We start from the raw sequence: 13,390 nt of genomic DNA, 5'->3' as shown, positions 1-13,390 counted from the left end.
TTGCACCTACAATGTCATTTGACGTATACATTAAATAAGTAAAAGAATAAATAAAATAGAGAACAAAGCTTAACCCATGAGCCTTATTTTCAGGAACAGTCACAGAGGGGGGAGCAGTGGCAGGTCCCACTTCATCTCCTGGTGTCACTGAGGATGGGAGACGAGGTGAGCTCATATAGTGGCAACTCAAAGTGATTCCAAACAATCATTTGTTGCACTTTAAACTGAAAGCACCTTAACAACACTAACATCAAGTGGTCTGTCATCCTTTAGCAGGTAGTGAGCAAGACGATGTGATGGATGATGATGATGGCGGTGAAGAGAGTGAGTGAAATGAAGGCTGCTCTTAGGGTGAGGAGAGGGATGAGGAGGGGACAGAGTAGGAAGGGGGAAAAAGTGAGAGCACTGCAGACCAGCATGTGCCAGTGGACACGGGACCGTGGCCAGAGAAGCTCACTGATCATCAGAGAGACACAGTAATTTGCATACTGGCTAGTAAAGGTGCAGCAAAAACAGACCCAACCAAAATGGCACCCAAAGATACGGAAGGAAACCCAGTCCCAAATTATCTGCAGTATGTAAAGTCAGCCAATGGGGTTGAGATGATTACATTTTCTTTATTTTTATGATGCGTGAGATGCATGGATCAAGTGAGGAAAATCCATGCATCTTCTTTAGCCTGGGTACACCCAAGCTGCCTTGTGCACAATTTCATTTTGCGCTACGAGGCAGCCTGGATTTCCAAGGATCCGATTTTTGCCTGAGATAGGGAACCAATCACAGAACGGGGAGGGACGGCAAGACGATGACGCCGTCTATGCGACACACCCTTCGTCTTGTTCCTCATCGAATTTCTGTCGCTCTACATACGGTGCCATGCCGTAATTCCGACGGCTCATTGTTCCGACAACTCAATGGTCCGAAATATTTCCCATTAGATCGGCATGCCACTACACCGACGGTTCAATGTTACGGAAACTGAACCCATTTGTCCGACGGGCCGTTTGTCCGGTAAGTCAAACAAGAGGCCCATTAGGCCGACGCTTCAATATGCCGATTAGGCCTACATGTAAAGAATTTTCTCTCGCTCGCTCGCTCGCCCTCTCGCTCTCTCGCTCTCTCACTAAGCACCACAATACAACCTAGGCCAGGGATGCCAGGGTGAAATTGGTCAGGGGGCCAGATTTTTTTGAAGTGAGATCTCAGGGGGCCGGATTACACTATCGGACTGAAAAGGCCTGAAAAGGCCAAAGACTGACTCAACACATGGATAGGTAGGCTATTTTAAATTATGCTTGAAGGCCTACCGATCGAAAATAAATTGCATTGGCCCCAAAATAGCCTCACAATGAGGCCTACAATTACATAGCCTAAAGCAGGCCTATGTAATAGTAGCCTACATTTATAAATGATAAATAACACCACTGTAAACTGTTAATAAATTGTATTTTATTTATTGAAGGCTTGCATAGGTGAACTAGGCGATCGCCTAGGGCGGCAAATGCGTTGGGGGCGGCAAAAGTGTTGGGGGCGCCCCCTGGTGGCGGCCTTAATAAATTAATCAATTTTAATGAAACAAGCGTGTTTTCTAAACACGTTTCGAAATGGAATGGAGAATGGGGGATGAAAAGTTATTGAATCGTAACAGACCATCAGCAGTAACATACCAACTGACGGATTCCCAAAAAAAAAAAAAGTATTTAATTTTTTTTTTTTTATATAAAAATTAAAGAAATACATATATTCCCCCCTTATCACCCGCGGGCCGGATGTGACATACAGTCGGGCCGGATACGGCCCGCGGGCCGTCACCCTGGCATCCCTGACCTAGGCCTACATATCACGTTCACGTTGAATATTGGAGAGCAAAGTGACAAAAGACAGAGAGAGAGAGCGCGAGTGAGGTATAAAACTCTTTATATGTTGGCCTATTCGGCATATTGAACCGTCGGCCCGGGCCCAATGCGCCTCCTTTTTGAAAAGTCGGACAAACGGCCCTTCGGACCAATGGGTTACGTTTTCGTAACATTGACCCGTCGGCAGTGTGGCATGTCGATCTAATGGGAAATATTTCGGACCATTGAGACGTCGGAACAATGAGGTGTCGGAATTACGGGCAGGCCCCCTACATACGTCATTTGATATAATTATTACGAATGGCTATGAGTTACGTACTACCGACTCATGTGATAGACATTCGAAGCGCCCAAAAAACTGATCCGGGCAATCGTAAACCACGCCTCAAATCGAGAAAATTTATGTGTGGTTCCCAGACCTCTCCTCAATGTCGATTGAGATGAGGTCTGGCGTTAGCCCGGCTATTTATCTCCCTCTCTTGATCCTTACACAAGACAGAAAATGTGGGGGGGGGGGGGGAGGGAAAATTCCCAAATTATCTTCAGTATGTAGAGTCAGCCAATGGGGGTGAGAAGATTAGTTATTGTTTTTTTTTTTTAAATGCGTGAGATTCTTGGTCTTTTGTGCTACATTCCTGATTGGGAGGGACACAAAGATAACTGAGACTCTCTTATTTTGCTGTAAACATTGGTACAGAGCCTAGATCTATTTATATACGTTCTTCCACTAAATGAAATGCACAATAGAGCTAATTTCCATTTAGCTTGTCTTGCTTCATGGCCAAATATATATGAGTGTGTCAATGGGCTATTGGGCACAGGTCAGCTAGCTGCTTTGAACGGAGAGGATCACGTTAGCGGCTCGTTCTTTGACCACCTTTAGTTATACGTTGCGGTTGCTAGGCCGGTCAATATGTTAAGGGGCCGTGTAGCACGTTTCAGTTGTACTCTTCGTATCTGGCCGCTAGGTGGATATAAGGTCTGTGACCTTGTTTTAGTTTGTGCTATTAATTCACATGTAAAGAAACAGAAAGGTTTACTGACTTACATGCTGCTGGGTCACGGATCAAAGTGTGTGTTATTGCAAAGGTTGCAGGTTGAGACAAAGTATTAACATTGTGTGTGTGAGCATGTTGATGCCACGATGGTACCTTTTATGTTTCTTTCCATTTTCTCCCCTTGCAGATGGTTTAACTTTTTGGGATATTTTCGGAATAATTATTATATTATGCATTGTTGCTGTAATTGCTGCTGTAATTTTTCTGCTGAAGTGTCGTAAGTATCCATTCCATCAACTTTTTTTTCACACTCACACTGTCGTTTAGCTCTCGCAAGAAAGATATATAGCGATATATCTATCAATAGCTTTATATATGTATATATACTATAGATATCTAAAAATAAAGGTAAATACATACAAATATTTATTATTTATACATATAGAGTTGTATTTATAGTGATTGGAACATAGCAAAAGAAAGGGCCAAATGTCCGTCAAATGGAAGACTTAAAATGCTTGAACACGACGCGTTTCATGAATGACAAGACTACTTTTTTATTAAATGAGTGTTAGGTGTCCTCAATGTTCTCCTAAGTTTTCCTTTTCTCCCTAACCCAGGTCCAGAACATCCATTTTCCATACGTCTAAAGAAGTGGATACGTGAGTGTTTTTCGGTTAAATGTATATCTACATCACATGATCTATTCTAGAGCACCCCAGTCCCATTAGTTGAATTAGTGCCTTTCGGCGATGTTCAGTTCATCCCAGGGCCACGGTTTAACCATGTGCTTTGCGTAGTATTTCACTCACTTCCTGATTTGGATTATTCCTTCATGGAAGTTTGCGACCTCCAGAGCCACACCGGGCTTTCTATGACAGCTGTATGTGTATAAGAGCATGTCCATGAAATGTTATTTTCCAAAGTATATTTGTAAGGAAAACATTATGGATTCCCCAACATCTAATCCTGCACAAAACTTTTCCAACTTTTCAGACCACCGTCCGGCTCACGTTGATGACTGTGAGAGGGTGGTCATTCTTATCACCGCCACGGTAAACTAATGAAGCTTGTTCTTTGGTTTCTCCTCAGCTTTTTACAAGAAGCCTGCCGATCCTGTCCTTGTCAATGTAGTCCAAACAGCTGTTCCAGTCCAAACAGCTGTTCAAGCCGAACCAGCTGTTCAAGTCGAACCAGCTGATCAACTCCAACCAGCTGTTCCAGTTCAAACAGCTGTTCCAGTCCAACCAGCTGTTCAAGTCCAACCAGCTGATCAACTCCAACCAGCTGTTCCAGTCCAAACAGCTGTTCCAGTCCAAATAGCTGTTCCAGTCCAACCAACCAATCCAGGCCAACCAGATGATCCATTCCAACCGGCTGTTCAAGTCCAACCAGCCAATGGAGTTGCAGGTCAGTCACCATAGTTACCAAGGAAAAAATTCAATTGATTGATTGATTGAATGATTATAAACTGTAGACAAAATGTACATAGTTAAAATATTATACTAGCGTTGACAAAATATAGTTAGATAAATATTTTTCTTTCATTACATAGTGGTGGAGACCAGGCGAGAGTTAGTTTAATATCCAACATTAAATTGACGATTTGATAGTGAATAACAATAACTTATTTTTTTAAGCATACCCTAAGCCTTTGCCATGGCAACAGTAATCTACTAAAGATGTTATTTCTGTTTGTTTCCAGAACTAGAGAGTCTCCTGCCTCAACAACCTGGTGAGTCTTGGGGATCTTCGTGACATTAGAACCAATGAAGAACAGAAGAAAGCAATTTGACTGATTTTTTTTCTGTGTAATACAGAGAATTTATCTAGCCCATTACACAAACCATATAGAGCTAGCTCACATGCTACGCTGTAATGCTGAGCCAAAAACAAAACTAGCTGTAACTGTAGGTTGAGTGGCTCTATTGGTAGCTGGCACAGAACTCACATTTTTCAAATGGACCGTCCATACATAAGTAAGAACATTAAACAAGACATACTAATAAGGGCTAGGCCAACAGCTTATGAGTATGAGTTATCTGATTCCATGATTGATAAATATCCATAATAGAATCAAATGCATTCTTTCTTACCCTTAGTCCAAACGTTTACTCCACGCAATCTGAAAGGTTTATATATATATTTATATATATATATATATGTATAAACATAAACCTTACCTTTTTTCTAAGTAAAATTCTCAGGGACCAATCTGAGTAAAGCAGGTTCCAAATAGCTGTCTAAACTCAAATGAGAATCACGAGAAAGCCCCTCCGTAATAATAAGAACGCTCAACCTACACATTGATGTCAATTAATCTTTTAACTAATTAGACCATATTAAAGCTCACATTATTACCTCATTGGACCTGACACTGTATTAGAGCTAACACCAATTATAATGACTTCTATTATTATTAAGTTTCTGCTCACACATAGAGTGATCAAAACAACACCATGACCTTTAAAGTTTGAACAGTCTGAGATAAAACAGTCCCTACAGGCTTGACTTCTTTACAGGTCACCCTGACCAATACTCACTATCATTTTCATTGTCCTGAACTTGCTTCTTGAACCGACTCCCGATTGCATGATTTGAGTGCCATCCTTAATAAATAGTTTCACTATTACACTGTGGAATCAAACTAACAACTTAACTTAGCTTAGTGTTAATTGCATGTGTTTTTGTTTCTTTCACAGTAACTGGGGATTTGGAGATGGAAACATTAAATAATCCAGATTCAAATGAAGACCTATAAGTAGTCACCCAGAGTGGCCACTGGATTGTTGCCGTCTGCGCATCTACTAAGCCGCCTCTGATCGTCCAACAAGTGGAACTAGTTGATTGTTGATGGGACTGCAGACCACTCCATGTTTCTATCAACAAGAGCAATGAGGTTGCTGCACTCACTGAATCATCTGTAAATTGGCCAACCAAAGATCAGACATGCAGCAGGATGTCTGCTGCGAAACACGTGTGGTTGTAGCTGAAAGTGCCAAATGATTTCCTGTTTTCCACACAGTTGGGGTCAATTGGCATTTGTTACAAAGTATTTGCGATGCTTCAGATTTTTTTATGTATTTATATAGCTTGCTTGTTTTTATATTGTCTTGTCTACTGTTCTAGAGACTCCTAGTTGTAACACCACCAACGGGTCGATTTTAAAATGCATGCAGCCTTTACGTCTACCAGTTACTGCTAACAGAGAGCCATAGAAGCTTAATATTTAAAAAAAAAATCTGCCATTAGGGGTTCGCTGCTTGGTCCCATATAGTTCCTGTATCATTTATTTTTTCCTTGAAGATTCACACTGCAGCCTAGCCTGGTCCTACCAGACTCCCGTGCTTTATTTCATTTGTACAGAGAGTCTGGACCTACTCAATTGACAAAGGTTAACATCAATCCCGATGCCCCAGTGCAGTGACGGGGACAATGTGCTGTTGAAGGTGCCGTCCTCCGGAGGAGACGTAAAACCGAGGTCCTGACTCACTGAGGTCTTAAAAAGATCCCAGGGCACTTATCGTGAAGAGTAGGGGTTCCCCCGGTGTCCTGGCCCAACAAGGCTCGCCCAACAAGGCTCATTCAATCTGGCCCCCTAATCATCCCCCTGTATAATTGGCTGACTCATTACTTCCCTCACTCTCCACCTCAAGCTGGTGTGTGGTGAGCGTTCTGGCGCAGATTGGCTGCCGTGCATCACCAAAGTGGGTGCTACACACTGGTGGTGGTTAGTGAGGTCCCCCCTTCACTGTAAAGTGTCCTTGAGTGTCTAGAAAAGTGCTATATAAATTCAATCCATTATTATTATTATTATTACTTCTTCGCCACCTACAGAGTTTATTATGGTTGTTATATCATTCATAAACACTGTGTTATTTTCCCATAGACCTTTGACCGATGGAACCGGAGCCTCGGAGGCGGGACTTATTTTTCAGAGTAGCTACCGTGTTCGTGATTGGTCGAACCGTCTGCCTATCGCAGTATCAAGAAATTCCTATCAATGAGATGACTTCCTTCCTGCCAAGGGGATGACACCATTGCAAGTTGAAGCGGGAGAGATGCCACTTTGGTTAAGGAGAAAACAGTTACTGGCTAATTACTGGATTAATTTGATGGGACAGAGGGAAGACCATCAAGTTAGAGTGGCGACTCAAGCAAGCTGGGAGAGGGTGGTAGCAAAGTGGTCAAGCTTTGGATGGACAGGGGAGGTAGTGGCACAGGAGCTGTTAGTAACAGATAAAAATAATTGTCCAGCTGTTTTATGGCCTCAGATACCTCTCTGGCAATTGGATGTACCTAAGGTGGATGTAGGATTGCTTGAAATTAAAACTGAGAACAATGAAGCGGATATGGTATTTGAGTTTCAGCGTCATGTGAGAGAACATTATGGGGATAATCTACTAATTTTAATGATGGGTCAAAAGATCAAGAAACTGAAGCAACAGGAGCGGCTTTTATGGTTCAGAGGTTAAAGGTAGAGTCATCTAAGAGGACATCCGATTTTTTGCATGTTTAAACTATTGAGCTATATGCTATTTTAATGGCAATAAAGTGGACTGAGCAACTTGAAAATCAAAAGGTATTGATGTGTAGTGATTCTGTTTCAGCCATGTTTGGGTAGGGACAGCGAAGAGCCATCAGGATCTTATATATGAGATCCTGATGGCAATTAGAAGTGTGTCTGTGGGAGGAGGGGTGATCTCTCTGATGTGGGTCCCAGCCAATACAGGAATCTCAGGAAATTAGAAAGCTGATAAATTAGCTAAAGCAGCTGTAAAGAAGGAAAATGTGGAAGTAACATTACATCTGTCTAAGGCTGAGGGAAAATGTCTTGTGTGGAGGGGGATCATGGCCCAGTGGCAACAATTATGGGAGAGAGACTAAAGGGAGACATTTATTCTCATTAAATGGAAGAGTGACTGAGTCAACTAAACCTTGTGGGATGAGAAGGAAACAACAGGTTACTATTGCTAGAATGAGAATTGGTCACACATTATTGAATAGTACTCTTTTTATAATAGGGAAACATCAAGATGGAATGTGTGATGAATGTCAACAACCCGAGACAATGCCTCATGTTCTTATACATTGTAGGAGATAAAGCAGGGAAAGGAAGGAGTTACTAGAGACATTGAGAGAGATGGGTCTAGAAGATAATTCAGTTAAAGGTATTAACCTGAAGGTGGCAGCAATGCAAAAATTTGGATGCCAGCTGTCATAAAATCCCACTGAAGAAGAAAAAGAAGAAGAAGGAGATGACACGAAAGATCGGGGAACTTTATGACGTCGGTTGACCTTGATTATGGTTTAGTATTATGCAATTGTTTAATATGTTGCTCCTGGTTAACATGAGGTTCTCCGGTCCCCTCTTCTTCTGGCTGTCGGCCGTCCTTGGAGTCCTGGCTGGTAGGTGGTTTGTTTTGTATCACACTGAACCGCGCCCTTCCCCGCACACACGTCGCCTGAATATGGTTTCATACTCAAACATGTACGCTACCAGCTTATATCGGTATGTCTGTGATCGTATATATTGTTCGAGGCTTGAGCGTTAATGTAACGATATAGACAGAGTTGAGTATAGTGAGTGGCGTTGTAAAGCGCCGTTGTTATAGCCTGTTTACGACACTCAGTAAAGTCAGGAAGTGAACATCCCTTTCGTATTCTGCGTAGAGAGACTGCGGTCAAGCCAGCCGACTCATCAAGATCGGCGGTAAAGCCAGCCGACTCAGTTTTTTGCCGTACCTGTATATACTAGCCATTACGTTAATAGCGTCTCAGAACTAGTGTCAAATAAAAGCATTCTTCGGGGACATACAAAAAGACAGTCAATAAAAGCAAATACTATCTAAGGAAGTGTACGGCCGTTGTGGTATTTACTTTCAAAATAAAAGCCCACCAAACCTTCCAATATGAGACATATTACATATGATTTTGGATACGATTTAAAAGAAAATGCCCTGTTATTCCAGGCTCATTTCACTTCAGGGTTATAGTTCAAGTTTCAGAACATTCTGATGTGGAGTTTCAAAATAAAAGCCAACCAAAGTTTCCAATATGGCTTGGGTGTCATGACGTAATTACTTTGCGTGGCCGCCATGTTGATGGCCGTCGGTGCTCCACTCATTGTTTGGAACTTCATATGGATCCAAATTATTAATAATGCTGATTTTGTCACCATACCGGTCCCTGGCATCTCTATTTAATGTGTCCCGGTAAATTCCAGATCCTTTTCGGGATTTTAACATATTTTTTCTAGCTATTCTTTCTCAACTCTACTGCTACTTCTCTTCGTTCAACAACGTTATGTCAGAGTTATGTTGACGTTCGCGTAGCCATCAACATGGCCGCCACGTCCCACAATGCAACGCGGATCCCGCGCCCTATATGAGACATATTACATATGATTTTGGATTCAATTTAAAAGAAAATGCCCTGTTATTTCAGGCATTTTCTTTTAAATTGAATCCAAAATCTTATGTAATATGTCTCATATTGGAGATTTTGGTTGGCTTTTACTTTGAAACTCCACATCAGAATGTTCTGAAACTTCTTGTGTGACCCTATGGGGTCGTGAACTATAACCCTGAAGTGAAATGAGCCTGAAATAACAGGGCATTTTCTTTTAAATTGAATCCAAAATCATATGTAATATGTAAGTTCTGAGACGCTATTACCGTAATGGCTAGTATATACAGCTACGGCAAAAAACTGAGTCGGCTGGCTTGACCGCCAATCTTGATGAGTCGGCTGGCTTGACCGCAGTGTAGAGAGAGGTTTGATTATTAGCCATAATGTCGGAACCATCCAATGTATACTTATCTCGATACCCTAAGAAGGAGAATACGCTCCCTAGAAGCCACAAGTTAGAGAAAAACATGTACTACAGCACTACATTACCCACAATCCGAACTGTATAACGCCTCTGATTAGTGGAGCTCGTTGTTACCATACAATCTCTGCACACATGTCTCGTCCGCTCTTCCCGGCCAATGGGGTCGAACGTCCGCACTGGCGGCCATCTTGCCACAGTCAGCTGCTCACCCATAACATTGTGTTGGTAGTGGTACATGTATTTTTAAATAACCATAACTTGCTCAATTTTCAAACGATTTTCAAACGGTTTCTTTAGTTGTAAACGTCAGAGATGTAGTTATGAAACGAGATTATAACCACTTTAATAACATTAGAAACCAAACCGTTTGTAATTGGGTTGTCATTTGGATAGTATAAATGATAGGAATACATAATGGTGAATGAATACGTAACTGATGGGAAGAACGAAGCACTGTACCATGTCGATGACAACTCTATAAACACTATAGGCAACATTACACACACACACACACACACACACACACGCATACACAAACACCTTTTATTAAAAATATAAACACTATAATAATCTCACAAATATTGTACAGCCTTTGCCTTTTTTTTGGTTTTCTAAATAAATGTTTTGCTCTGAATCAAAAAGAATGGGAGATTTACTTACCTGCTGTTAAAAAAAGGGGGCAGTCACTGTTACGCTCTTTAGCCGCAAGCAACCAGGAGGAGGAGGAGGATGTTCGCATAACTGCAACCTCTTGTACTTCACTCTACTCCATTCATGAAAATATATGTCTTATCGGCTTGAAATTAATGGTGGCAAACCCACCAATGTGGCCGCTGTACAGACAGCTCGGCTCACCGTCTTTGTATCTGGATGCTTTCACAAAAGTCTTTAGATTCTGTCAAGAAGCGTTTAATCTCATCAGAAACACTTTGCAAAATGAAAAGCTACGAAAGAGACTGTAATGGAAAAACATTTCAATCGTTTTTGTTTTTTGTTGTAGCTCAAGGAGAACCTCAATATTTTGAAGTGGGAACAACGCTCACCTTGGAGCCAGACGTTTCCACTGTTCCACAACCAATCAACACCATCAGGTGGAAATATGGCACAGGCTTGGTGGTGGATTGGGATCCGAGCGGCCATACATACTTTGGGTCATTCGAGGGACGCACAACGTTGGATCCAAAAACCCTGCAGTTGGTCATCAATCGTTTGACCTTGGCTGATAGCGGACAGTTCTCCTTGGAGACGAATCTTGGAACAGTCGGGACTCATGAGGTTAAAGTCATCAGTAAGTGTGTGTGTGTGTGTGTGTGTGTGTGTGTGTGTGTGTGTGTGTGTGTGTGTGTGTGTGTGTGTGTGTGTGTGTGTGTGTGTGTGTGTGTGTGTGTTCGTTCCATCTATTGACCTGAGCCCAATCTAATCTAATTTCAATGAGCAAATACCAAAATGTCATTGGTAAATGGTAAACTTAAGTGTCCTCACCTCTGAGAGATCAAAAAGGAGTCAGATCTGCATTTGTAATGTACGCGGTAGTGCAACCAGTTTAGGTCTGTAAAAGCCTTAAGACATTTCCGTAAAAGCCTAAAGAAATTGGCTAAACGAATGGCCTGGGCCACTAGGACAATAAAACAAATGGGCCCATATCTTACGACTGATATTTAGATGAAATGTAACCAAACCTTTACCATCGGTTTGCCTTTACGCATAGGCAAATATATGAAAAGTGACAGGGGTCTAGACTGCAGACAGAAAGACAGACTGATTTCTGCACTGGCGGAAAAGGGGGGGGGGGGCTTCCCTTTGCTGTAGATGATACACAGCAAAGGGAAGACCTCATCTCTGTTCTTGTGTTCTTTTCACCTGACCAGATCCCCCTCCGACGCCCAGTATAAAGACCCAGCCGCTGGCGTGTGACGTCAGTTGTGCTCTGAAGTGTACCGCGGACACCACAGATCTGGGACCGGTCTCCTACGAATGGAAGAAAGACGAAGGGCCGTGGACCGAGGGTGTCGAACTGAAGGTTATGGAGAGTTCCAATACCTCTGAGAAGTTCTCCTGCAGGCTGAAGACCAGTGTGAGGACCAGCAAAGCCAGCATCCCCAAGGACAATCCACTCTATAAACCAGTAACAGGTATGTCAACACTGAAGGGTCATATTAAGCTTTTCGGGTTGCAAAAGGCTTTAACTTATAGAATAGGATTCGGGAAGTTGTAAGTTTACTCTCAAATTGTTTTTAAAAAGTGTAGAATAAATCCACACAGACGCGTGTCAAAGTGTGGAATCTGCCCAACTTGACTTTTGCAAATAGGATAGATGGATAGATTGATAGATAGCAATCCCAGCAGCTGCAAAACAGTATCTACAAATAGAATAAAAGTAAAAAACAACAAGTATAAATGTGCAAAAGTACAAAATGTTAAATACAAAATGCAAAATTCAAAAAATATAAAAAATGTATATGCAGGGAAATAATATACAAGAAGATTAGTATACAAGCCAATATTCACATGCGGGAGTGGTTAAAAACTGCCAAAAAACTGCAAGAACAGTGTATCAAACAGCCGAGTTGTGTGTGTGTGATATAGTGTTACGTAGTGGGTGGTGGGTCAGGCCTGGTTCTCTTCCCCGACCTCCCAGTGAGGGGCTGTACAGTTTAATGGCTTGGGGGACAAAGGAGTTTTTCAGTCTGTTGGTGTTGCATTCGGTGAGGAGCATCCTGTCGCTGAACGAGCTCCTCTGGTTGCTGATGAACGTGTGCAGAGGATGGCTGACATTGTCCAGAATAGCCAGCAGTTTGATGTTCCCCTCTGCCACTGTCACCAGAGAGTCCATCTTCATGCCGACCCATCAGCTTGTCCTGCCTTGATGAGTCCTTTTTAAATATGCTGCCCCCCAGCACACCAAAGCGTCGAAAAGGACGATTGCAACCACAGACTGGTAAAACATCCACAGGAGTTTCCAGCAGATGTTGAATGATCGCAGCCTCCTCAGGAAGTCACATGCTGCTTTGGGCTTTCCGGTACAAATGGTCTGTGTTGCTTGCCCAGTTCAGCTTGTTGTCCATCCAAAGCCCGGGATTGTAGGAGATAACGTTGTCAACTACAGCCCCCTCAATCTTTACTGGTCCAGGACGTGGTCTAGACTTCCCATAGTCTAAGACCAGCTCTTCGGTTTTGAGCTGCAGGTGGTTTGTGTGGCACCAGAGGACAAAGTCCCTCACAAGGCTCCTGCAATCCTCCTTACTGTCGATCACCCCTTATGCATCCCACGATGGCCCTGTCAAGAGCAAAATTCTGAGTGTGGCACAGCTCAGAGTTGTAACAGAAGTCCAAGGTGTAAAGGGAGAAGAGTAGAGGGGCCACTATAGTCCCTTATGGGGCTCCTGTGCTACTGACAACAGTGTCAGACCTCATCTGACATATTGGGGTCTGTCAGTGAGGTAGCTGGAAATCAAAGACACCAGGCAGCGGCCCACTCGCATCTTGGCCAGTTTGTCCTGAAGCAGAAGGGGTTGAATGGTGTTGAAGGCACTTAAAGTCCAGAAACATAATCCTGACTGTGCCACTCCCCTTATCCAGATGCGAGTGGGCCCAGTGTTGGAGGTGAAGGACAGCATCCTCCACACCCACCTTGGTTCGGTAGGCAAACTGTAATGGTTCCTGGGTATGCTTCACCTGAGGCCTGAAGACTAAGGTTGAAG

General features: G+C 42.7%; 1 protein-coding gene across 1 annotated transcript in view; it reads left to right on the top strand.

The window, feature by feature from the left end:
* The window catches only part of LOC115542259 (uncharacterized), a 578,272-nt gene that overhangs the window by 189,884 nt on the left and 374,998 nt on the right, over nucleotides 1-13,390 (top strand). The window contains exons 26-27 of the mRNA XM_030354447.1: nucleotides 94-165; nucleotides 10,690-10,977. Coding sequence (XP_030210307.1) covers nucleotides 94-165; nucleotides 10,690-10,977 — 360 coding nt within the window. The remainder of the gene's footprint in view (nucleotides 1-93; nucleotides 166-10,689; nucleotides 10,978-13,390) is intronic.

The sequence above is a fragment of the Gadus morhua genome, chromosome 4, assembly GCF_902167405.1.
Source record: "Gadus morhua chromosome 4, gadMor3.0, whole genome shotgun sequence".
Lineage (NCBI taxonomy): Eukaryota > Metazoa > Chordata > Actinopteri > Gadiformes > Gadidae > Gadus > Gadus morhua.
Note: the sequence above shows the minus strand (reverse complement) of the source record. Positions and strands in the feature narration are given on the sequence as shown.